Raw genomic sequence first — 23,579 nt, 5'->3', positions numbered from 1 at the left:
TTATGCATAACCAATCGGAATCCACACACAACATCAGTGTTGAACTTGCTTTGTCATTTTGTTCTATTTTGACTATGCTCAGTTTGGGCACTTTTACTTAGCTTGTGGAACAAATTTGATTATTACTGGTTCAGGTACTAGTGAAGGAGTTAAGCTATTGTAAGCAACACTGATATTTACCAGTTTAAGTTAATTCTTTATTTTATAGGTCAAACAATCAAAATACACCGCTCACAATATTCTAAACAATAATATTAATGACAGAAAGTTAAATAGCAAATAAAAGTTACACCCTTAATCAAATTGTCATCCATGTTTGCTTGCTTGGTCTGTACGGCTGCGAGTTTTCACAGTCAAAAGAGAAATATGGCAGCCCTTAAATATAAAGACACTTGGCAGTTGATACAGTGAAGTAGCAGAGGATCGGCTGGTGAGGGAGAATGAGGCTCCACAGGTAGGGAAAGATAAAGGCTTCAGAGGGAAGAGAGAGGGAGGCTCCAGAGGTAGAGCAACGCGCCTCAGCAGACAGAAAGAACCTCAGCAGGTCCTTGAGAAAGATGCTGACTTAATGGAGCTTTTCTCTTTTATAGATATCTGTGTTAACCTGTGTGAAGGTGTTTAGGCATTCAGGTTGTTTTTTGTGTAGGAGAGAGTTAGCAATGAGTGGACTTGTCTTAAGTACGTCATGAGAGTAACGATTGGAAATGATGACTAACTCCGATTCTTTTGATGGTGTCTGGTAGAGTTGTAGGTTCTTTTAATGGTTTTCTACCACATCAATTGATGTCTCTTTCCTCATGAGTTACTTCCATTGGAGGTTTCTAATCCTCTTGCAGATGAGTATATGATGACTATTTTTATTGCTGGTCTTGGTGTATTAGACGTCATGTTTGTTGTAATATTGCGTATATTTCCGGTGTTTAGGCGTTTCTCCATTATACTATCTGCTTAAAATTGCTAATACTTTCATACATAATCTTACATAAAAATTATTACGGACAGCAAAACACAAATACATTTTCAAAAAAATCTGCTGCAGGATAAAACACTACACCTATTAAAAATTGTTTAATTGATAATGACCTTAACGGCTGCATGGCCCATTAATCGCTCCGAATACCAATTGTGGGTAATGTTAGACAGACATGTTGAAATGTGTGAAAACGTATTTATTGGAGTCGGTCAAATAGTGAGGTTCTGACGGTGATTTGTTAACGCAAGTAAAATACCTTTATCACTGACTTGTGCGTATGCACTGCAACTATCCAGACATGAGACTGGCCTGGCGTGAACTTAGCAGAATTAGATCGATCATCACCAAACATGTCAGCGGATCGTCCGAACTGGGTTGAGGAAGTGAGTGTTATTTTTTATGTGCAAGCATCACATTGTGTAGAAGTGTATGCGCATAACAGGTTCTTTGTTTTTTGCTATATCTCGATCATACTCGATACATAGCTCGATAGCTACATAGCTCGATCATACAAACTAGCTAGCTTATTGGCTTCCACTTCATCAGTACACATTACAACAGCATAAGCTGCGCACCTCATTAATTTAAATACCTGGCCAGCTTATAATAAGCATTGTGCTTCAATGCAGCTTACTTGCAATATAGATTTACTAAGTTGCCATTCTCTTTGGTCATTATTGTCATATTAATGCTTCGCTGATCTCTTTTGAGCTCTTCTAGTGTTTCATAACTTCTAACAATTAAATGATTATCCAACTATCAATCAGTGTGATGCTCATACCTGCCAACTCTCACTCATTGGGCGTGAGACTCACGCAATCAGCCCAAAAAAACAAAATGCGTGAGATTTTTGCCCCAATTTCCACAATTTTATATACTATCATTGATACATCAATTGCCCCAAAACCAAATCTCACGAATTGCCCCACTCTTGGGTTGGCAGGTCCGGACTGATGCTGTATATGATAACTATCTGGTCAAACCATGGCCTTAGGAGAACATTTTCAAATGGCAACCTAAAGGCAATTTAAAAAACCTTGAAACGCAATGCCTATTGCAGAACAAAAGGGTAGCTTCATAATTCCTATGTTGTTCGAACCTAAATTTTGAGATTACCAAGGGTAGCTTGATCGTACCAATGGACCCCGAACGGACCTAGTAGCTACTAATGGAGTTGAGACATACTGGTTGGTAGTAGACCCTATACTCCTGTCAAAAGGCTTTTAGTGGATGAACTAAGCTGTGGGTGCTATCTTTTCAGATAATTTTGTTTAACTGCATCATCTCGTTTATCATGAACTTCCATTTTCTAAAATGGCGCTTACTGTTCCAGTAAGCGCCATTTTAGAAAATGGAAAGGTTAGAAGTAGTACAGTACTACTTCTAACCTGAAAAATAGTAAACTGATGAACCTTTAGCGATATATTGTGACCATTAATTAGTAAATTATAACATGCCTGGTGCATTAAACTACGATAAAGTAAAGTTTTATTGAATATTCAATTCAATGTTATCATTTTACCAATTTATTTCTACATGCACCGGAAAACTTCTGATAAACTGCCTAGTAAACAATAGTAGCAAACAGCAGTGAAACTTACATTTTGTTGCGATGGAAACAGAATGACAATATCTGATATATTTTGTTGCAAACGTTGATAATAAACACTAATTAATTCATGCTTTTGAAATTGTCACAAAGTGGTGATGCAATGTGACAAGTTCGGGATATCTGGTGTTGTGATTGTATCCTGATGTCTGCACAAGGCTAAGAGTTAAGACGTCCGGGTGTAATATTGCGGCTAACTATGTATAAGTAATATAATGTCTATATAATAATATGCAGAAGATTGCTGTGAGAGTATGATATAATCCTTCATTGCTGACTTGTAGACATGCACGCTGTAAACTGAATTCCTCTGAACAGCTGCAGTCAGGCTATTTATACCTCCTTACAATTATTCTAGAAACTTCCAGAAAGTTCATTCAGGAAAAATCTAGTAATAGAACAATGCTTCTAAATTTATGATCATGACTCATCAGCGTATTGCGCAATAGCTATTGTCATGCTATAACTTTGTTTATGATACTATATACAGCACTCAGAATCTGTGACAGAAATTAACCACCAATTTTTTTTTCATTTAAATTTGCAGTTTACTTAGTTTTTGGTACATTGCTAAATAAATATTACTGTTGATAAAAGTTTGTACATTTTTTGTACAAAAATGTGGACTTTGAGACAAACTCGAACAAAATGACTGTTAAATTATTTAATTTGGACTAGATATAGGTTTTTAATGCTGAGCTTTTGAAGTACGTGTATCTCAAACGACAAGCTGTGTATGTGGTCACTTTATTCCTTTTTATATGTTCTTAATTAAAAGAAACACAAAATTGGTTTCATGACTTGTTAGCCCAAGTCTGAAAAATATCAGTCTTGTGGAAATTTGTGGGCAGCTCGACGGGAAGGAATTGGTAGTTTACTGTTATAATAATCATGCTGTCAGATAAAATGAATATTATACTCTTTGACCTGAAGCTAGATGCCTCTTCGCAGTATATTTTACTGTATTTGATCATTTGTTAACATAATATATATATATAATAGCATACATATAATTAATATAATATATATTATATTAATATAATACATATAATTAGCTTGTAATATTGACCTCATTTGAAACTGACCAACCGACCAAGTTAATACTTTAAGGATGTATATGATGCTATGAATATCAGCCGAAGTGAGGCCCAGTGGCCTAAAACAAGAAAGTGGATTTTATTCTCCTGCTTTCCACCAGGAGAATAAAATCAACTTTCTCGTTTCAGGCCACTGGGCCTCACTTCGGCTGATATTTATAGCATCATATACATGTATGCTATTAATATCTATATATGTAAATATATATCTAAATATATATATATATATATATATATATATGTTTTCCATCAGGAGAATAAAGTAGTGGAAAGTAGTGCATAATATTGCAGCTCTGCCACTCTAATCACAACTAAAGTTGCCGGTACACACATATGCTGCTGCTTGCGTCATCGTTCAATATCACCATCTGATTGTCTCTCATGTTACGATTGAGAATCAATTAAACTATCTCAAGGCTATAAAATGTCCGGCAAATGGCTATTACAAATGAATAGATGTGCCAGAGCCTTGTTTATCTAAATATTTACAGAATAAATTGAGTGTAGATATCGCGTTACCATTTTGCTGCATTCGTGTCTATACATCTTACAATATTAAAAATAGACAGGTAAAGTGTCTTGTCAAACAAGCAGAAGTTGTCCTATCAATTATGCCCGCAACTCTGATACAGTCAAACCTCGACTTACCATTACCTCCAAATAGGTTTTGTCTTATGTACAGTGTAAAAGTTGAACAAATACACTAGTGACTTGAGACAAGCAGTAATTTCCAGCATCTTGGAAGTTTTTCAAAACATTGCAGTTTTAACAGGAAAAGGGTAAATTTAAAATATAGAGAAAAAAATGTAAATTATAATAAAAACATGAGCTAAATCATCTTATATGTTTAAGATGGAGTGAGTTAAACCTGTATCTCTGTCACCATCTATGAAACCTACTCATTACTGAGTATGTACATCTGTTCACGTGCCTCTAAGATAACGCGACGGGTCTCTTAAGTTAGATTGATTTTATTAAAAGACGTGCAGTGTATTTCCGTGAAAACATCTGCTCAAGTTTAATCAACATCTAATCAAAACTCAAATGTTTGAGTCATCGAAGTAATGGGATTTCAACCTACGACGTTTTCGGGAATCCAAACTACGGCGGTCTTGTGTGGCTGCGATTAACTGTTTTTTTTTAGCATTTAAGAGCTTGTGATCTCATTTCCACATATTTTGCACCTACAACACAGCAGAATAAAACATGGTGAATCTTTTGATACCAAATGACTGCAATGGAAATTTTTTTGTGAGTCATCCTTTGAAGGTTGACTTGCAACAAAATTCACATTACAGTTATTTGATATGAAAAGATTCACCATGTCTTACTCTGTTGTGTTGTAGGTGCAAAATATGTGGGAATTCGATTACAAGCTCTTAAAAGCTCAAAAACGAACTGAAAATCGCAGCCACACGAGACCGCCGTAGTTTGGATTCTCTTTCCAAAATGGCTCAAATGTGACGTAGATGTGAGAGATGGTTTCTGTTTACACCTTCATGCAACCTTATTCCTCGAAATATTTTCACTAATATACTTCACGCATTCAATAAAACCATGTCTATTGTTCTTACGTGTCTGTTTTATCATCATCGTAATGCTGTCACTTTTAGCAGTGATATCCTATAACTTACCGTAAAAATTCGTTTAATTTTTTAGCTTTAGTTTGAAGGAGTACATATCATTGTCTGATAATCATGACGAGCCTGTTGGTCACTTGTGATAATCGAAAAGTGCTGCAGAAATCATTTGCGAAGTATTGGGTCACATGATCAAATTACGACTTGACGATTGAATAATGCCGAAACAAAACTGTAAAGTAGCGAGCATCTATATTTGATACAGGGTCTTCGGTAAAACCCGAAGTGTATGTCATAAACTAGTGCTACAATAAGTTTTATATTTAGCTTTTTCTTGGCCTTTCAATTCATGTGAGAACATCACTTGACAAGACCATAACCAAATTTCATGGCTACGTCATCGAAATAAAGAAATTCCAATCTACGGCGGCTTTTCGTTTTTGAGCTTTTAAGAGCTTGTAATCACATTTCCACATATTTGGCACCTACAACACAACAGAGTAAAACATGATGAATCTTTTGATACCAAACAACTGTAATGTGAATTTTGTTGCAAGTCAAACTTTAATATTTTTCTGAAGCCAAATTAATAGCAATTTCACGTGATAATATAAAGATGGCCAAGGTCGTGGCTATAGGCATGCTAGAAGACCCCACCGTGAGAATTCAAGCTTTACCAGTAACGCAGGTTCAGGTTTCGTTGAAAAAGTTTTGTTGATCATAGTAGGGCAACAGGGACAGGGCATCATGCTGCCCTAAACAAAGGGTTAGGGTCATCACCAAGTTTACCATATTAGGATTGGTGTAACCAAAGTCATTACAGTATGTAATGGATATAAATATGGCCTTGTAGTCCCCAAGATTGGAGGATAAATTTATAGCCCTCATAATCCTCAAAAGTTTGGTGGATATGTATATTTCTAATCCCCAGTTTGCAAATGTTGGCTAGTTCTCAAGCATTTGTCTAGCTTTAAAATAATCAGTTAACATTATTTATTGTTTTCAGTTTGAGTCCAAAGGATATGCAGTCATTGAAGATTTTGCTACGGCTGAAGAATGTGATGAGATGAAAGCCGAGATGTATAGAGTTATGAATGGATTAGATATTACTACTGAACATAAAACTGTGTTCTCTACTGGTGAAGATCAACAGGTGGGGGACCAATAATGCCCTATAATAGAGAGGATTTAGTCTATAAACAGTAAAGCTCACGGACCTTTGACCATTTACTTATGCTCAGTGCTTATGAACCTCTGCAAACTGTGTCTGCAGCAATCTTTCCATATTGTTGGTCACATAATTGTGAATCGATACGTTATGTTATGTCAATGTCGATGTTAATTCTGGTTATCCTTCTTGTTTTAGCAACTGAAAGATGATTATTTCCTAACAAGTGGAGACAAAATAAGGTATTTTTTTGAGAAGGATGCTTTAGATGAGCAGGGTGGGTATTGATCTACAATATTTACTAACAGTTTGACTGACAGCTGTCAGCAGTAATTGTGTTACTAGATTGTAGTTAGTCACTTCTGTTAGTAATAGTTGTGTTACTAGTTTGTAATGAGTCACTTCTGTTAGTTGTAGTTGTGTTATTAGTTTGTAGTGAGTCACTTCTGTTAGTTATAGTCGTAGTACTAGTTTGTAGTGAGTCACTTATGTTAGTAGTAGTTGTGTTACTAGTTTGTAGTGAGTCACTTCTGTTAGTTGTATTACTGGTTTGTAGTGAGTCACTTCTGTTAGTTGTATTACTGGTTTGTAGTGAGTCACTTCTGTTAGTTGTAGTTGTATTACTAGTTTGCAGTGAGTCACTTCTGTTAGTTGTAGTTGTGTTACTAGTTTGTAGTGAGTCACTTCTGATAGTTGTATTACTGGTTTGTAGTGAGTCACTTCTGTTAGCTGTAGTTGTGTTAATAGTTTGCAGTGAGTCACTTCTGTTAGTTGTAGTTGTGTTACTAGTTTGCAGTGAGTCACTTCTGTTAGTTGTAGTTGTGTTACTAGTTTGCAGTGAGTCACTTCTGTTAGTTGTAGTTGTGTTACTAGTTTGTAGTGAGTCACTTTTGTTAGTTGTAATTGTGTTACTAGTTTGTAGTGAGTCACTTCTGTTAGTTGTATTACTGGTTTGTAGTGAGTCACTTCTGTTAGTTGTAGTTGTATTACTAGTTTGCAGTGAGTCACTTCTGTTAGTTGTAGTTGTGTTACTAGTTTGTAGTGAGTCACTTTTGTTAGTTGTAGTTGTGTTACTAGTTTGTAGTGAGTCACTTCTGTTAGTTGTATTACTGGTTTGTAGTGAGTCACTTCTGTTAGTTGTAGTTGTATTACTAGTTTGCAGTGAGTCACTTCTGTTAGTTATAGTCGTAGTACTAGTCTGTAGTGAGTCACTTCTCTTGTTGGTAATCTTATTACATACATTTTTACTTATATTATTACCGTATGTATTATTATAATATTATAATAATGTTATTATATATTTATTTTTTATGACATATTTTTTTCTCAGTAGTGGTTGTCTTATGTACATATAAATTGAAATGCAGTAATATTTTTAGTATAGACTGAGATCATTCTAATATACTAGATGTAACTATTGCATGCGAGAAATCTGCTATAGTCGTGCAGAACGGTAATCCCTTTTGTATTTTATTCTGATCTCTCTGTGTGTGTAGTCAGTATTGAGGTCGTTACATTCAAGATTGTTTCCTTATAGGTGAGCTAAAGGTAGAGAAGGACAAGAGTCTGAATAAGGTTGGGCATGGTGAGTGCTGTCCATATTTACAAACTCAATTGAATCCATTGCTTGCAACATCTGGGGAAAACTTATCCTAGTTTTTTGTGATTTGTGATTGGCTATTTTGAGAGGATTTCACTCAGCGCATGTTTTTAAACAAATACAATTGTCTCTCACAAACAAATGAACATTTACAGTAGTCTAGCCCCAGATTAAAAGTTATCTTCTCTTTCATTCTAACTTTTATAAGACAATGAGCATACAACTCGTAGCTAATTGCATCTTTCTAAACGAATGAGTGTTTGCTTGACATCTTAGTTATTCTAATAATTGCCTCATACGAGATTTCGATGAGCAGATCAACAATTTGCTTAGTACAACCTAAACAACGTTATTTATAGTGTATGCTTGTTATTATATATCACTAGTACGATTGACAGTCCCGGGCAGTGTGAGAGATCGTCATAAGTAATAAGTATGTTCATAATTATTCAGTGAGTTGGTAACATGGCTCAGTAGTGTAGTAGTAGTAGTAGTAGTGTAGTAGTTAGCAGGCTGATTTGTAAGATGGAGGGTCCGAGTCTAACCCCCATTTGAGGCAGTATTTTTGCTGTTAGCATGACTTCAGACAGACACAGGTCTTATTATAGTAAAAAATAGCCAAATACCCACATTGCTCGGTTAATAGAATAGTTACCTAATGAATTGGCGTAGCTCACCTGGAAAGCTAGATCTTTATTAAAATTTTTAATTAAAACAATACCAGCATTCGGGTCAGATTAAAGGTTGACTTGCAACAAAATTCACATTACAGTTATTTGATATGAAAAGATTCACCATGTCTTACTCTGTTGTGTTGTAGGTGCCAAATATGTGGGAATGTGATTACAAGCTCTTAAAAGCTAAAAAACGAACAGTTAATCGCAGCCATCACGAGACCGCCCTAGTTTGGATTATCTTTCCAAAACGTCTCAAATGTGAGGTAGTTGTGGTAGATGGTTTCTGTTTACAATTTCATGCAACCTTATTCGTCGAAATATTTTCACTAATATACTTCACGCATTCAATAAAACCATGTCTATTGTTTTTACGCGTCTGTTTTATCATCATTGTAATGCTGTCACTTTTAGTACTAATATCTTATAACTTACCATAAAAATTCATTTAATTTTTAATCTTACCTCGAAGAAGTACATATCATTGTCTGATAATCATGACGAGCCTGTTGGTCAGCTGTGATAATTGAAAAGTGCTGCAGAAATTATTTGCGAAGTATTGGGTCACATGATCAGATTACGACTTGCCGATTAGACCAAGCCGAAAGAAAACTGTAAAGTAGCGAGCATCTATATTTGATACGGGTCTTTGGTAAAACCCGAAGTGTGTCATAAACTAGTGCTACGATAAATTTTATATTGGCCTTTTTATTGGCCTTTCAATTCACGTGAAAACATCACGTGACAAGACGATAACCAAACTGTAATGACAACATCAGAGAAATAAACAGATTCCAATCTATGGCGGTTTTTCGTTTTTAAGCTTTCAAGAGCTTGTAATCACATTTCCACATATTTGGCACCTACAACACAACAGAGTAAGACATGGTGAATCTTTTGATACCAAATAACTGTAATTCGAATTTTGTTGCAAGTCAACCTTTAACAATCGTTACTCGTAACGCTCAACAGTACTAGTTATTAACCCCAAGCAAGTGCTTCGAGCATGAGTATATTAACCAATGTAATGACTATTCGCCCAATGAATTCATTGTATCACATGTTGCTTAATGGTTTAGTTCCTCCCCTGTATATCTCGAGGTCGTGAGATCAAATCCAGTGCCGTGCATATTTTTTATTGCTAAAGTTTAATTGCTATAACTGGACACAATTTTTAACAAAAAGACAAATACTGAGATTGATATTAATTAATATATTGAGGTCTCGATAACTGTGTTTCAGGAGTTTTCATCTCATTCAGAAATGACAAACTTCAAATTAGTGTCATAATGGTAAAGCTCATAAATGAGCCTAGTTAGATGTATGCATGTTGATGTGCTCCATCAGTTGAAGCTGCTATGAGTGGTCTGTTTTGTAGCTCTGCATTGGCACAGTGATGTCTTCAAGCGTTTCTCCTTCAGTAAGAAAATGAAGGTATGAAAATATTTGCTTGGAGATGTGAAGTAAACATTGACAGAGATATAGAAGTGAGAGTGTTTTCCAAAAATTGTATTAAATGCTCAGCTAAATAATGCTGTGAGATTGTCCAAGTTAGCTAAAGTTTTCTTGTAAACCTTGTTTACTTCTTTTGGAGAAGGCCTGATGGTCTCTTCTAGCTGGTCAGATATAACTAGTACCCTGACAGTCTGTTACACTGTGAGAGATTGTCATGTGTGCCAATAAAGTACACAGAATAAGTATGTGCGCAAATGTTCTAAAAAAACTGGAAGATTGACGATTAACATGTTGGGCTGTGAAGCAAAATGTCATGAGTTCGAATCCTGCAAGATGCGCAATCTTTTTTTCCCAAACTTCATCCGCGGATTTAAATAGACGACCGGACGTTACTCTTACTTATTATAGTCTAAATAATTAGCATATATATTTGCTATGATGTGCTAATTTGTAACCTTTTGTAAGTTACAGTTTGTTATGTGTCACACTATTCACCCTAAAGGTACGGCCACACGTGCCGATTTTTTTGTTGATTCTGACCGAAATCACGAAATGAACGAAAAACACAGAATTATTTGGCCAAAATTCACAGAATTGTCAGAGCTGTGCATGCACACCGAAATCGTCGACGAAACGCTTTTAATTGGCTAAACAAATTATTAGCGAGCACGACTCTAGCAGCTTTTACAATTTATATAGTCCGAGGCGCATAACGCGACACGCAAGAAAAGTATTAACGCAATTTGCCATAGTAAATACGATACAACTGACTTGATTGCGCTAAAGATGGCAACTCTTTCTACAGCGGAAATTTCGCTGCTAAAAAAGTTGTTATGATTAAAAAAGAAACAATTTGTAGCAATAATGTCTGAATGATAAAGAACCAACCATAGTGCAATCTAGGCAATTGCATCATATGTACATATCATATGTTGAATTGCGCTGGTACTTTTATTGTGCGTGGTAATATAAGTTGCAAAAGCTACTAGATTCGTGCTCGCTAATAATTTGTTTAGCCAATTAAAAGCGTTTCATCGACGATTTCGGTATGCACACACAGCTTTGACAATTCTGTGAATTTCGGCCGAATAATTTTGTGTTTTTCATTCATTTCGTGATTTCGGTGAGAATCAACGAAAAAATTAATACGTGTGGCCGTAAGGTGAGATAGTGTACACGGGCCTCTACCTTGAAGGCTCATGCACACTATCGCTCAAATCAATGTTTAGCTGTGCGATGGACTGCAACTATTAGCTGTTTGTACGTCATCACCAATGATAAGGTGTACACACTATAAGTAGGTGGTCGCTAACCAACAACCCATTAGAAATTATGAAAGTGCATTGGTGATGTCGCGGGTCTAGTCTGGGCATGGCTTTTTTGGGGGTGGGGAGAGAGATAGGGCCTTTTACTATATCATGTCACGTGACTGTGACCATAGGCTTTTAAACGCGCCACATCTAATACATCGTGAGATCTGAATCTATTGACACACTTCCATTAGTATGAGTCTGAGCGTCATATGTGACATGTGTCGCCCGTTTTGCAGAAGCTATCTTACCTTTTTTCGCTACGTGTCCCAGGCTCTCTCTCTCCTCCCACCCCCCTCCCAGAGAGCCATGCCCAGGCTATTGCGGGTCCTTTTGTTATCCTTGGATTATCTGATTATGCAATTCATCACGAGAGCGTAGTTCTTCGCTATGCTTACGAATATGAATTGACACCAATCTTCAAAACTGTTGAAATTGGATCCGATGCTATCAACAAACAGCCAATCAAGATGCTAACAGTTGTGATCATCGATGTCAAAATTCAACATGTTAAAAATCCATCGCATTATGGCTAGCAACGATTACGTTGGCCGCTCATCGTAAAATGACATCATGGCAGTCCATTGTTGCGGTCAATCGCACAGCTAATCATCAATTTGAGTGATAGTGTTATTTTTGTTTTTGATGAATTTTGTTTGTGGTGAAGTTATCCAAATTTCCAGTTTCTCACAGCTAAACTAATCTTTGACATGTATAGGGAGTGATGAAAGGCTTTAGGCTCGAGGACCCCGCCATTATACAGAGCATGTATATCTTCAAGAACCCACGGATAGGGGGAGCCGTATGCCCACACCAAGATGCTTCTTTCCTCTGGCTCGACCCTCTTAAGCTCTATGGTGTCTGGCTAGCTGTCGATGATGCCACACTAGATAATGGCTGCCTTTGGTTTATTCCTGGTTCCCATCAGGAAGGTGAGTGCCAGTGTTTCTACCAGCAGGGGTGGATGAAGGAGTCTTACCATTAGGGGTGGATGAAGGAGTCTTACCATTAGGGGTGGATGTTAATGTTCCTCCAGTAGGTGTAGATTAGGGTGTCCAACTAGCGGTATTGTAGTGTTCGACCAGCAGGGGTGGATTATAGTATTCCACCGGAAGAAGTGGATTGTAGTTGTATACTAGCGGGGTTGAATTATAATATTCAACCAGAGGAAGTGGATTGTAGTCGTATACTAGCAGGGGTGGATTATAGTATTCCACCGGAGGAAGTGGATTGTAGTCGTATACTAGCAGGGGTAGATTATAGTATTCCACGAGCAGAAGTAGATCTCAGCACTCTATCGAAACCATAAAATATAACTTTTCATCGGCAGTGGTGGATTATTGCTTTCTATCATCAGTGGTGGATTGTAGCGTTCTGTCAGCAGTGGTGGATTGTAGCCTTCTGTCAGCAGTGGTGGATTGTAGCCTTCTGTCAGCAGTGGTGAATAGTAGTATTCTGTCAGCACTAGTGTATCATAGTTTTCTTTCAGCAGTGGTGGATTGTATCATGATGTCAGCAAGGATGAATTGCAGTGTTTTGTCAGCAGTGGTGGATTGTATTGCTTTACCAGTGGAATTTTTATAGATGAGGTAGGAGGATGATGCTTGTATGAGTTACAATAGACGGTGAAAAGTTACAGTGGCTCTTTAAAAAAGTAATAGGTATAATTTGTTGTGAAGTCAAAGAGGGTAGTTGTTTACAAAAAGGAGTGTAGTAGTTCCTACTAGCTGGGGTGTGTTGTGATGATTGTTAAAGGTTGACTTGCAACAAAATTCACATTACAGTTATTTGGTATCAAAGATTCGCCATGTCTTACTCTGTTGTGTGGTAGGTGCCAAATATGTGGAAATGTGATTACAAGCTCTTAAAAGCTCAAAAACAATAGCCGCCGTAGATTGGAATCTCTTGATTTCGATGACGTATCCGCGGAGTTTGGTTATTGTCTTGTCATGTGATGTTCTTGCGTGAATTGAAAGGCCAATAAAAAGCTCAATATAAAACTTATCGTAGCAATTGTTTATGACAAACACTTCGGGTTTTACCTAAGACCCCGTATCAAATATAGATGCTCGCTACTTTACAGTTTTAGCTTGGCCATTCTGTCGGACAATTCAACATACGTGTACATGCCCGAGTTGCGATCATAAAAAATGTCAAATTCTGAAGAGTTAAGACCTTGGCGTTTCGAGTCTGACGCTCTATCTGAAGAAGATCCTCAACAGAATCAAACCTCTCAGCAAGTAAGCACCGCCACTAGCCAGCTCTTATGTGCCAAGCTAGCTAGTACTAATAGTTTTAGCTAGAGAGTGATAGAACGAATATTATTATTATATATATGATTTTAATGATGATAATTATTGCTTCATATTGCAAAAAAATAATTACAGATTTTTCTCGAATGACAACGTTAACAATTTTAATATTTAAATCTAGTGCTGCGCTGATATACTGTTGGATAACATCGACCTGATGTATTAGCTATGGTTGCATAGACATATCTGTTCATTTCTTTAGGAGCTAATACCACCGGCTACAGAGTGGTGTGTCTGCAAGCGCTGTCAAGACATGCCATCTCTTCTTGAATGTTTGTACTGCCATGATGCTGAGTTTGCGCATCGTCTCAATGACCGCGGGGAGCATGAATGCCTGTGTATGCATCCTGATGTGGACGAACTTGTGGCGCCTGCACCCCTTGAGTTGGGGTGGAATAATTACCTGCGATATCATAGTGAGTTGGATTTTCATTTAATGCCAACAACACCCAAGCTATGCTAATGTGTCAAGCATTATCTACAATTCTTGTGTTACACATTTAATGCATCGGTTGAACACACATATTCTGAACTCGTGGAACACAAGGAGAATTGTTATATTTGGCTTGTACACTTACTACAGTAGAGAGTGTATTAGTTTTTTAGGATTTTAGGTATTAGGATTTTATTATATAAAGATCGAGATTTTGATGATCAGCAATTATTGTTGTTCAATAATTGTTTTGGTAGATAATCTATTCCCATTTGGAGAGCCATCACCAAATGCTCGGAAAAGGTTGTATGCATACCGCAATCTTGTGTTTTGGTTTATGCCGCAAATCTTGTTTGCAAGTCTGCAAACTCTTCTTCATCATCCGTTGGTGGGAAAAGAGCCCGAATCTTAGACACCAAGCAGGCAGGTAGAGGCCATCGCTCACCGCGACGAATTTGCGGCATAAGCCAAAACACAAGCTAGCGGTATGCACACAACCTTTGTAACAACATCCGTTGTAATGGACCTCACTCTCAGGCCGTGGAAAATTAGATCAGACTGGCATCGCTTGAAGCCTTCCAGCTCTATGGCGTTAGAGCTGGTGGTCTCTGTTGACTGCAAAGTAAAAAAAAGTTACGACCAACAATCACTTTCACATTATTTGAATGAATTATTTAGCTAGATCAGCAACTTCGTGTTTATGTATTGATAACTACTAAAAAATTTGGGTTTCTGTCAGGCTGTGAAGTAAAAACTGTCAGTTTTACCTTGACAAGATGGCTGCTGACTATTAAACTGCAGCTCTGATCCATCATAGTGTATAGTGCGCAATGCCCCAATGACTATCGCATCTAAAGTCACCTGCCAAATCAAGCTCCCAATCGATTGCTGCCATCAATCCCTCGTTATGCAGGGTATACTGCTCAGCAATACACTGTAAAATATTGTAAAACTTCATTATACAAGATTAATTTGTATCATTATCATTAGTCTAAGAATGTAGAATCCTCTTCCCCCTTTTTGTGTTATATTATGATGAAGAATCAGAATTTTAAATTATAATATATTTCGCTTGAAGGATGACATATTTCATTTCAAGAAAAAAATTGTTTCTAGATGTCGTTATTCAATTAGTGCGCCTAGCTTTTACTCTTATTTTCCAAGTTTATGGGTAAATATTAACACTCACACCATGTAAGTATTCTCTTTGTTGGTAGAGGCAAACGCTGTGGGTTGGTATCGCGATGTTCAGGAGCGACAGAAAATGGAGGTTCTGCGTAAGGCATCCGCCAGAAAAGAGTGATGCAGCTGCCAGCAGGGGGTTGATTCTCAGCTTTGGTTCTCGGATCAGATTTCTCAGGTTGATTCAGCTCTGTTCACCCTGGCAGTTGTTTCCCAAGTGTACGATTGGTGACAGGAGGCACATGTAACCTTGAACTCTACCCATCCGCCTTCTCGCACCATCGTGAATGAGCAGGGAAGTGCGCAGGCGTGACAGTGAAATAGTCGCTGGAGTGCTGTCACACTTACTATTATTTTCTCCTCTTTGAAGCAGGATTCGGGTCTGAAATCACAACACAATAGTTGACTTGAAATAAGATTTGTACAACATCATTTCTTGTTATTATATCATATTTGCTTGATCAGAAAAAGAATAAATATATAGCCATGCAATCATGACACATATTTTACAAAACCTTATCAGAATCCATGATATTGTAAACATAAAAATGTGAGTAATAACTCTATGGATATTCTTTATATTTTGTCAAGTTTGGTTAAGTTCAGCTCTATCTTACATGTAATTGGAGAGCATTTGACGCTGGCCAACATAGCACTCAAACTCTTCCCAGTCTTCAGTGGTTGGCACAAATTCTTCATCATCTAATACTAATAATCATCTAATAATACTAATATACTATTAACGATGATACCAGAAAATGACAATAACTATTTTATATAACATCTATAAGTGAGTGGGGTTAAGAAATTCGGCGAAATTAATTGTGAAACTTATAACATTATTTTATCAATTATAGATTAATATATTACGTTTTACAGATAGATATGCAGTATGAATTAGTTTTGTTATTATAATAAGAATAATACACGTAATTAGAAAGATAAAATACTAATAATATCATATTACAATTAAATGACATTAATATTGTAATATTAAATATAGATTAATACGGTAGTATTAGGAGAATACTAGCAAATAACCCGAGTTACTACTACTAATACAAGTAGTTCATAAAATAAATTACTCACGTGCTTTGGTGACATGTGGAGTATGCAAACAGGTTAGAAAACATGTCGTCTTTGAAATGGCAAAAACAAAGGTAAGAGTAAGCAGGCGAATAAATAAAGTTTGTCACATCCAGCTTCACCCGGTTGCTCCACGCCCGGTGATGGTCTGGTCTTTTCTCTGCTGTTGGCCAAGAAAAAAGGTGCTTCTCAGCTTACCAGCTGCACAAACACGATGTGGCGCCTTAGACGTTATGACGAATTGAAATTAACAAGCTTAATACGAGAAAGCGTTTATGTTATTTGCGATAGATCAAACTTGAACTGAAACTAACATTATCTGATCATGCGACTTACAATTCCCGCCATATGGCGCGAACAATTTCTACAGCATTTTTCGACCATCATAGCGGACCAAAAGGCTCATCATGTTTGTCAGAGGATGATACGTAATCGTTCAAGCTAAGTTAAAAAAATTAAACATATTTTTATGCTATGTTTTGAGAAAACGAATCCAAACTAGGGCGGTCTCGTGTGGCTGCGATTTTCTGTTCGTTTTTGAGCTTTTAAGAGCTTTTAATGACATTCCCACATATTTGGCACCTACAACACAACAGAGTAAGACATGCCGAATCTTTTGATACCAAATAACTGTAATGTGAATTTTATTGCTAGTCAACCTTTAAGTAACGCTTTTGATGGTCCACAAAGTTGGACGATTTAATTGGCTGTTATAATAGTTATTACTATAATCATTTACTGATGAATCATTATGGAGAAGAGTTATCACCTCATGTTATTTATTTTAATAGCACTTAGAAAATCAGTTACCTCACATAGTTGCTTTGGTGGCTAATTTAGGGAAATTGGATGGCGAAAGGCGCATGCTAAGGGTCACAAAAAAGGTCGGCGATGAGGAGCGGGTGACCTTGAAGCATGTGGGCATAAGTCCAACACCTGATGATGCTCTTTACACAGCATGTCCAGTCAAAAAGGGTTTGTCTTCTCTATTTATTGCAGCCATTTTGTCTTTAACATCGTCAACAGCTCCTGAAACCTTGCTACTAATACCCTAGTAGCTACTAATACCCTAGTAGCTACTAATACCCTAGTAGCTACTAATACCCTAGTAGCTACTAATACCCTAGTAGCTACTAATACCCTAGTAGCTACTAATACCCTAGTAGCTACTAATACCCTTGCAGTTGTTTGATCATATGCTGACTCTTTTATAGTGTAGTGTGAGCTATTATATGCAGGGAAACATCAACCCACAAAGTTTATATATTCGGATATTTACTGCCCGTGTTCAAAATTTTATATGCTGGACCAGATATTTATATAAGAATACATTTCATTTTGTTTAATTGGTGCTCTGACCCAAATGCAGTGATGAATACTAATTACATACATCTGAAGCGAATGCATTATGTAAGTCTAAATATAAAAACATCTAATAAAAAAAGTGATATTTACTATAATAAGAGCCATTAAAAGTAAGTAATAATACTTGCTTTCAACAGAATTTGAGCTCACATCTTTCAGCTTGGAAGACAGACAGTATACAACCTGCACCATCTTGTCACCAACTGACCATCTTGTCACAATTTCAAATAATTATTGTGTTACGTATTATACTTAACGATCTCTCACAGTGCACCGAGTTGCCAGGCTAGTCTTCATGTTAAAAACAGAGGAATTGAGTTGTAGCCTTACAAGGGATTGGAGATACGAGAGACGGGTGAGGCGTAGATAGGGAGATACGGCAGACGGGTGATGCGTAGATAGGGAGATACGGCAGACGGGTGATGCGTAGATAGGGAAATATGAGAGACGGGTGATTCATAGATAGGGAGATACAAGAGACGGGTGATGCCTAGATAGGGAGATACGAGAGACGGGTGACGCGTAGATAGGGAGATATGAGAGACAGGTGATGCGTAGATAGGGAGATACGAGAGACGGGTGATGCGTAGATAGAAAGATACGAGAGATGGATGATGCATAGATAGGGAGATACAAGAGACGGGTGATGCATAGATAGGGAGATACGAGAGACGGGTGATGCGTAGATAGGGAGATACAAGAGACGAGTGACGTGTAGGTAGGGAGATACGAGAGACGGGTGATGCGTAGATAGGGAGATACGAGAGACGAGTGATGTGTAGGTAGGGAGATACGAGAGACGGGTGATGCGTAGATAGGGAGATAGAACAGACGGGTGGCGCGTAGATAGGAAGATACAAAAGATGGGTGATGCGTAGATAGGGAAATATGAGAGACGGGTGATTCATAGATAGGGAGATACAAAAGACGGGTGATGCCTAGATAGGGAGATACGAGAGACGGGCGACGTGTAGATAGGGAGATATAAGAGACAGGTGATGCCTAGATAGGGAGATACGAGAGACGGGTGATGCGTAGATAGAAAGATACGAGAGATGGATGATGCATAGATAGCGAGGTACAAGAGATGGGTGATGCGTAGATAGGGAAATATGAGAGACGGGTGATTCATAGATAGGGAGATACAAGAGACGGGTGATGCCTAGATAGGGAGATACGAGAGACGGGTGACGCGTAGATAGGGAGATACAAGAGATGGGTGATGCGTAGATAGGGAGATATGAGAGACGGGTGACGCGTAGATAGGGAGATACAAGAGACGGGTGACACGTAGATAGGGAGATAGAACAGACGGGTGACGCGTAGATAGGGAGATACAAGAGATGGGTGATGGGTAGATAGGGAGATATGAGAGACGGGTGATTCATAGATAGGGAGATACAAGAGACGGGTGATGCCTAGATAGGGAGATACAACAAACGGGTCGCTTGCTTGAAAACTGGTTGTTTTTTTACTGTTTATAGTTTGTTTTTATGTTTATATTGGTTATTTTGCACATTTTATTTTTAATCGTTATGGTAGTCTCTTAATTTTTCTTATTTCGCTTCTTTCTTCACGTTTATTTCTTTCTCATGATAACTATAATTATATGAAGATCCTTTGAAGAATTCATCTCAAAATATTTGCAGGCGCTCTCCTAAATTTTGGTGTCTTAGTTTAAAGGAAACCGGTGCCTTCATTCTTTACTGCAACTTGCAGTCTTAGTGAGGTCCTTCGTTTTAACATTATGGACAGGAAGGTGGTAGGCACCATTTATTTTCGCTCAAACATTGTAGAACTAAACTACAAACAAAGACAAAACCGGATGTAAGTACTGATTTTTAAAACTTCAATATTGTGAAAGCTGCGGACGTTGTATGCAGGAAATTAATTTGTAGTTGAAACAACTTCTGCTCCAAGTTTGCATTATACATCAATAGTATCATATGCTGAGGCGGTCATAAGTTGAGATTTGACCTTGTATCATGTCAGTGTTAGTTTTATATGTAACTAGTTCTCTGATAATATAGTGGGCTGGAAGAGATCGTCAGGCATGCCAATCAAGTATATAGTAAGAATGCACATACCTATTCTGATATGCCGGAAGGTGGACAATAGCCCAGGTGTAATAGTGTCAGGCTGGTAAGCTGCATGTTGATGGTTCAAATCTTATATGATGCAATCTTTTTCCTAACCTCCAACTGTCGCTGCTGACAAAGACTGCTCTTGTGATAGCAAAGAATGGTGAACAGCGCTGGTTGTTACTCTTTTGATTACCGATTGTGTCTGATCCAGACTTCAACGTTTCAACTTTACACATTTGAGTAAAGCAATTTATAGAGCTGTTACTATATAATCATTAAAAGCAGGCGAGCGACTGCAGATTGTCAGAGGACAGACAACTCTCACACTTTTGATTTTATGACCAAGAGCATGAACTTTATAAACTGTCTTCCTTAGAGATATTGGGAACGAAAATGATCACTCTTAGAAATCATGCCAGGATGTCATGCTGAACTGTTGAATACAGAGTGGTATTTCTTAAAACATTCTTTGCACAGTGAAGTTGTATTACTGGGTCTTGCATGCTTACGCACAGTGAGGTAATAGCAAAAATTCTTTGGTGCAAAGACATTGCGTGAATATTTTATAGGGTCTTTGGTGTTAAACATAGTATGAATATTTTATAGTGTCTTTGGTGTTAAACATAGTATGGCTATTTTATAGGGTCTTTGGTGCTAATACATGGCATGGTTATGCACAAGAGTGAAAGCAACTTGTCAGAGAAACCCAGGAATGCATATACTCTACATGTCATAGAACAGAAAGGAACTGTATGGAGCTCTGAAAACTGGTAAGAGATCGCTTATAGTATCTAATAACCCATCAAATCTTGAGCATGATTCACGTTTAGTGAGCATAACCTCGGTTTCATCCAATCAACTTATTAATGCGATGAATACATTCGCTGTTTTCATGATGTGGTTAGTCCGTAAGTTTGCATCAACCGCAAGATGCAACTAGCAAAAATCTGAAAATCATGAGTTTTGTTTCCCACCAATTTTTATTGAATTTTTCATGCTTGCGAAAGACAGAAACGGCACTCTTGGAGGATGCGCAAAAGTGTCGCGCTTCCACTATGCTAGCTATTCCATTTTAAATATTTTTCGCATTTCAGTCGTTCTTATTTTGATTTAAACGGTTTTGAATGCGTCTTTATGACCTCCGGTGCAGAAATCCTTATCTTTTTTACCAAAGGACCCGTGTTACTCCGCAACATGCGAATGTCCATTGAAGGGCTTATTGCACGGTAGCTCAACATGCGCACAACCCCAAATTTGCATCATTCGCGTCCTGGAAACATAATGATTGTCTAGTGAAATTAGTAAATCATTAGAAAGTCACAGCGATCGCCAAAACAATGAAGCAGTCATGGTTACTACGCCAGCTTATGAACAACAGGTTGGAAGGAAGTACATCAACCACAAATGCTCCTGGTATCATAAGTAGATGGAAAATAGGGTGTTACAAACAGAAGCTTTTCAGTAGTTGGAAAGACTAATTCTGGTTTTCGTTCATACTTTTGATACTAATTGCACCCATGACACTACTGTCTCTCATGAAATACATGACACTCATGACACTTGTAGCACTCATGACACCTGTTGCACTCATGACACATGTAGCACTCGTGACACCTGTAGCACTCATGAAACCTGTAGTACTCATGACACCTGTAACACTCGTGACACCTATAGCACTCATGACACCTGTTGCACTCATGACAAATGTAGCACTCGTGACACCTGTAGCACTTATGACACCTGTAGCACTCATGACACCTGTAGCACTCATGACACCTGCAGCACTTGTGACACCTATAGCACTCATGACACCTGTTGCACTCATGACACCTGTTGCACTCATGACACATGTAGCACTCGTGACACCTGTAGCACTTATGACACATGTAGCACTTATGGCACCTGCAGCTTTTATGACTCCCATAGATAGTACTAATGACATTTAGGACACTTTTCTTTGTTTGTAGTTTTGACAGCGTTTCGAAGTGCACTCGTTTTGCAAAAGTGGGTACGGGACTGACAACTTGACATTAGGCCAGAGTAAATTTCCTGTGGACCAGTTTATAATTGTTGGGTACACTTATGCATGAGCAGTCGTACTGGTAAATGAGAAAATGAAGTTTTGAACTTACATTTGTACATTTGTATACCCAACAAAATAACAGTGTGAGTGTTGTAGGCACCACATTGTTACCTTATCATCGTCTGTTTAGAAGGTTATTAAAAAGCTTTGTCGGAGATATTCTAATATTGAACAACAAAACTAATTTTATTGCTAATGCCCCGGTCTGCTGCCGTTTCATTTAGTTCTTCACGCAATTGAATTTTGTTGTTCCACTATCTATAGCATCAATACCAGCATTAGTATGTTGCTTCTGGTATAAGTTGAAAATCAGCAAAGTTTGGTTTTTAGCATAAATTTTAGCAGTGGTTGAATTTCTGTTTTGTTTTTATCAAACTTGTTTTAATATCGCAGATATTAAATTAATATCTGTTTTATATCTATTTTAATATTAATTTTTCACTATACACTTTTATGTGAAGAATTACGTAGTCAGCAATTAAAATGTGTTGTCTTCAGTATTTCACACTGAGGACAGACTAGGGGAGACGAATCTATAATTGATTCTAGGATAACTCTAAGGATAGAGAAGTTGGGACTATATAATGTTGTTACAACATTCATGTCTGACTTCTAAATACATTTAAGTGTAGTTCTCGGTGCTACTAGTAGGTCAGGTAATGGTGGTACAACTCAACCAAACCGTTACAACTTCTGTCAAGGTCGTCTGTCATTTCTTCAGGTTACAGCCCACTGCAGAGCTGCCTTTCACCGCTATGAATGCCAATTAGTGGGACTTCTCTGGCTCATAATGGAAGAGGAGATATCTGCTGACCTTACTGCAAGACTAGGCATGTCGGCTTCCTGTTATCATTGAAGGAAACATGTTTGCTAACTGAATAGAATGTACACACTTTACCTCTTTTACAAATACCTCTGGTGCTCTTGGTTCTAAGTTTTTGCTGTTCATAGTTTTTAGCTTGCAAGGAAATAATGCTAATAGAATAATGCATGGCTACACATTATAATAAAGTTCATCTAACACTCTCAGGTGTATTACACAAGTCTTATACACACAGTTGAACTTTTGTTTCTTTTATCTGTCAATTCTTAAACTTTGTTATCAGTCGCTGACGCAATTCTTTTTAGCTGTTAAACAAATGTTAGACACTTAATAAAACAAATATTCTACTGATAATATATTATTAAGTGTCACATGCACAAACGTATCTCTCCTTCGAATGGGTTGTCGAGCAACATACCAATATATTACCTAGCAATGGCAGCGTGATATGGCAGCACCTACCTGGCATCTTGGGTGAGGTAAATGATAATTGTTCGCTGAACTTTGCTGACACACATACTTGTTGATAGCAGCGCCAGCTGATTCCAGTTGAGAGTAAGAAAGGAGAGCAATGCTTGCACTCATAGTGTGGCATCCCTGAAACATACCATGAGAGAACAACTCATAACATTCCTATTTCAGCCTATCAGTTTGCATGAACATGTAGTGATCATCTCTTTAGGATTCCAACTCACAAATACTGTTGACTGTTTAGCGAAGATGATGTCACAGAAATAAAGGAGGT

General features: G+C 37.6%; 1 protein-coding gene across 1 annotated transcript; it reads left to right on the top strand.

Moving 5' to 3' along the window:
* The first annotated feature begins 1,275 nt into the window (after positions 1–1,275).
* Positions 1,276–23,207, top strand: LOC137403958 (phytanoyl-CoA dioxygenase domain-containing protein 1-like). Its single transcript, XM_068090093.1, has 9 exons — positions 1,276–1,356; positions 6,266–6,412; positions 6,626–6,704; positions 7,965–8,012; positions 10,080–10,135; positions 12,185–12,398; positions 17,320–17,454; positions 20,572–20,698; positions 22,733–23,207. Exons 1-9 carry the CDS (start codon positions 1,324–1,326, stop codon positions 22,779–22,781), a joined length of 888 nt encoding a protein of 295 aa, XP_067946194.1. The 5' UTR covers positions 1,276–1,323; the 3' UTR covers positions 22,782–23,207.
* The last annotated feature ends 372 nt before the right edge of the window (positions 23,208–23,579 follow it).

The sequence above is a fragment of the Watersipora subatra genome, chromosome 9, assembly GCF_963576615.1.
Source record: "Watersipora subatra chromosome 9, tzWatSuba1.1, whole genome shotgun sequence".
NCBI classification, from domain to species: domain Eukaryota; kingdom Metazoa; phylum Bryozoa; class Gymnolaemata; order Cheilostomatida; family Watersiporidae; genus Watersipora; species Watersipora subatra.
The sequence above is the reverse complement of the archived record's forward strand: the minus strand, read 5'-3'. Positions and strand labels throughout refer to the sequence as shown.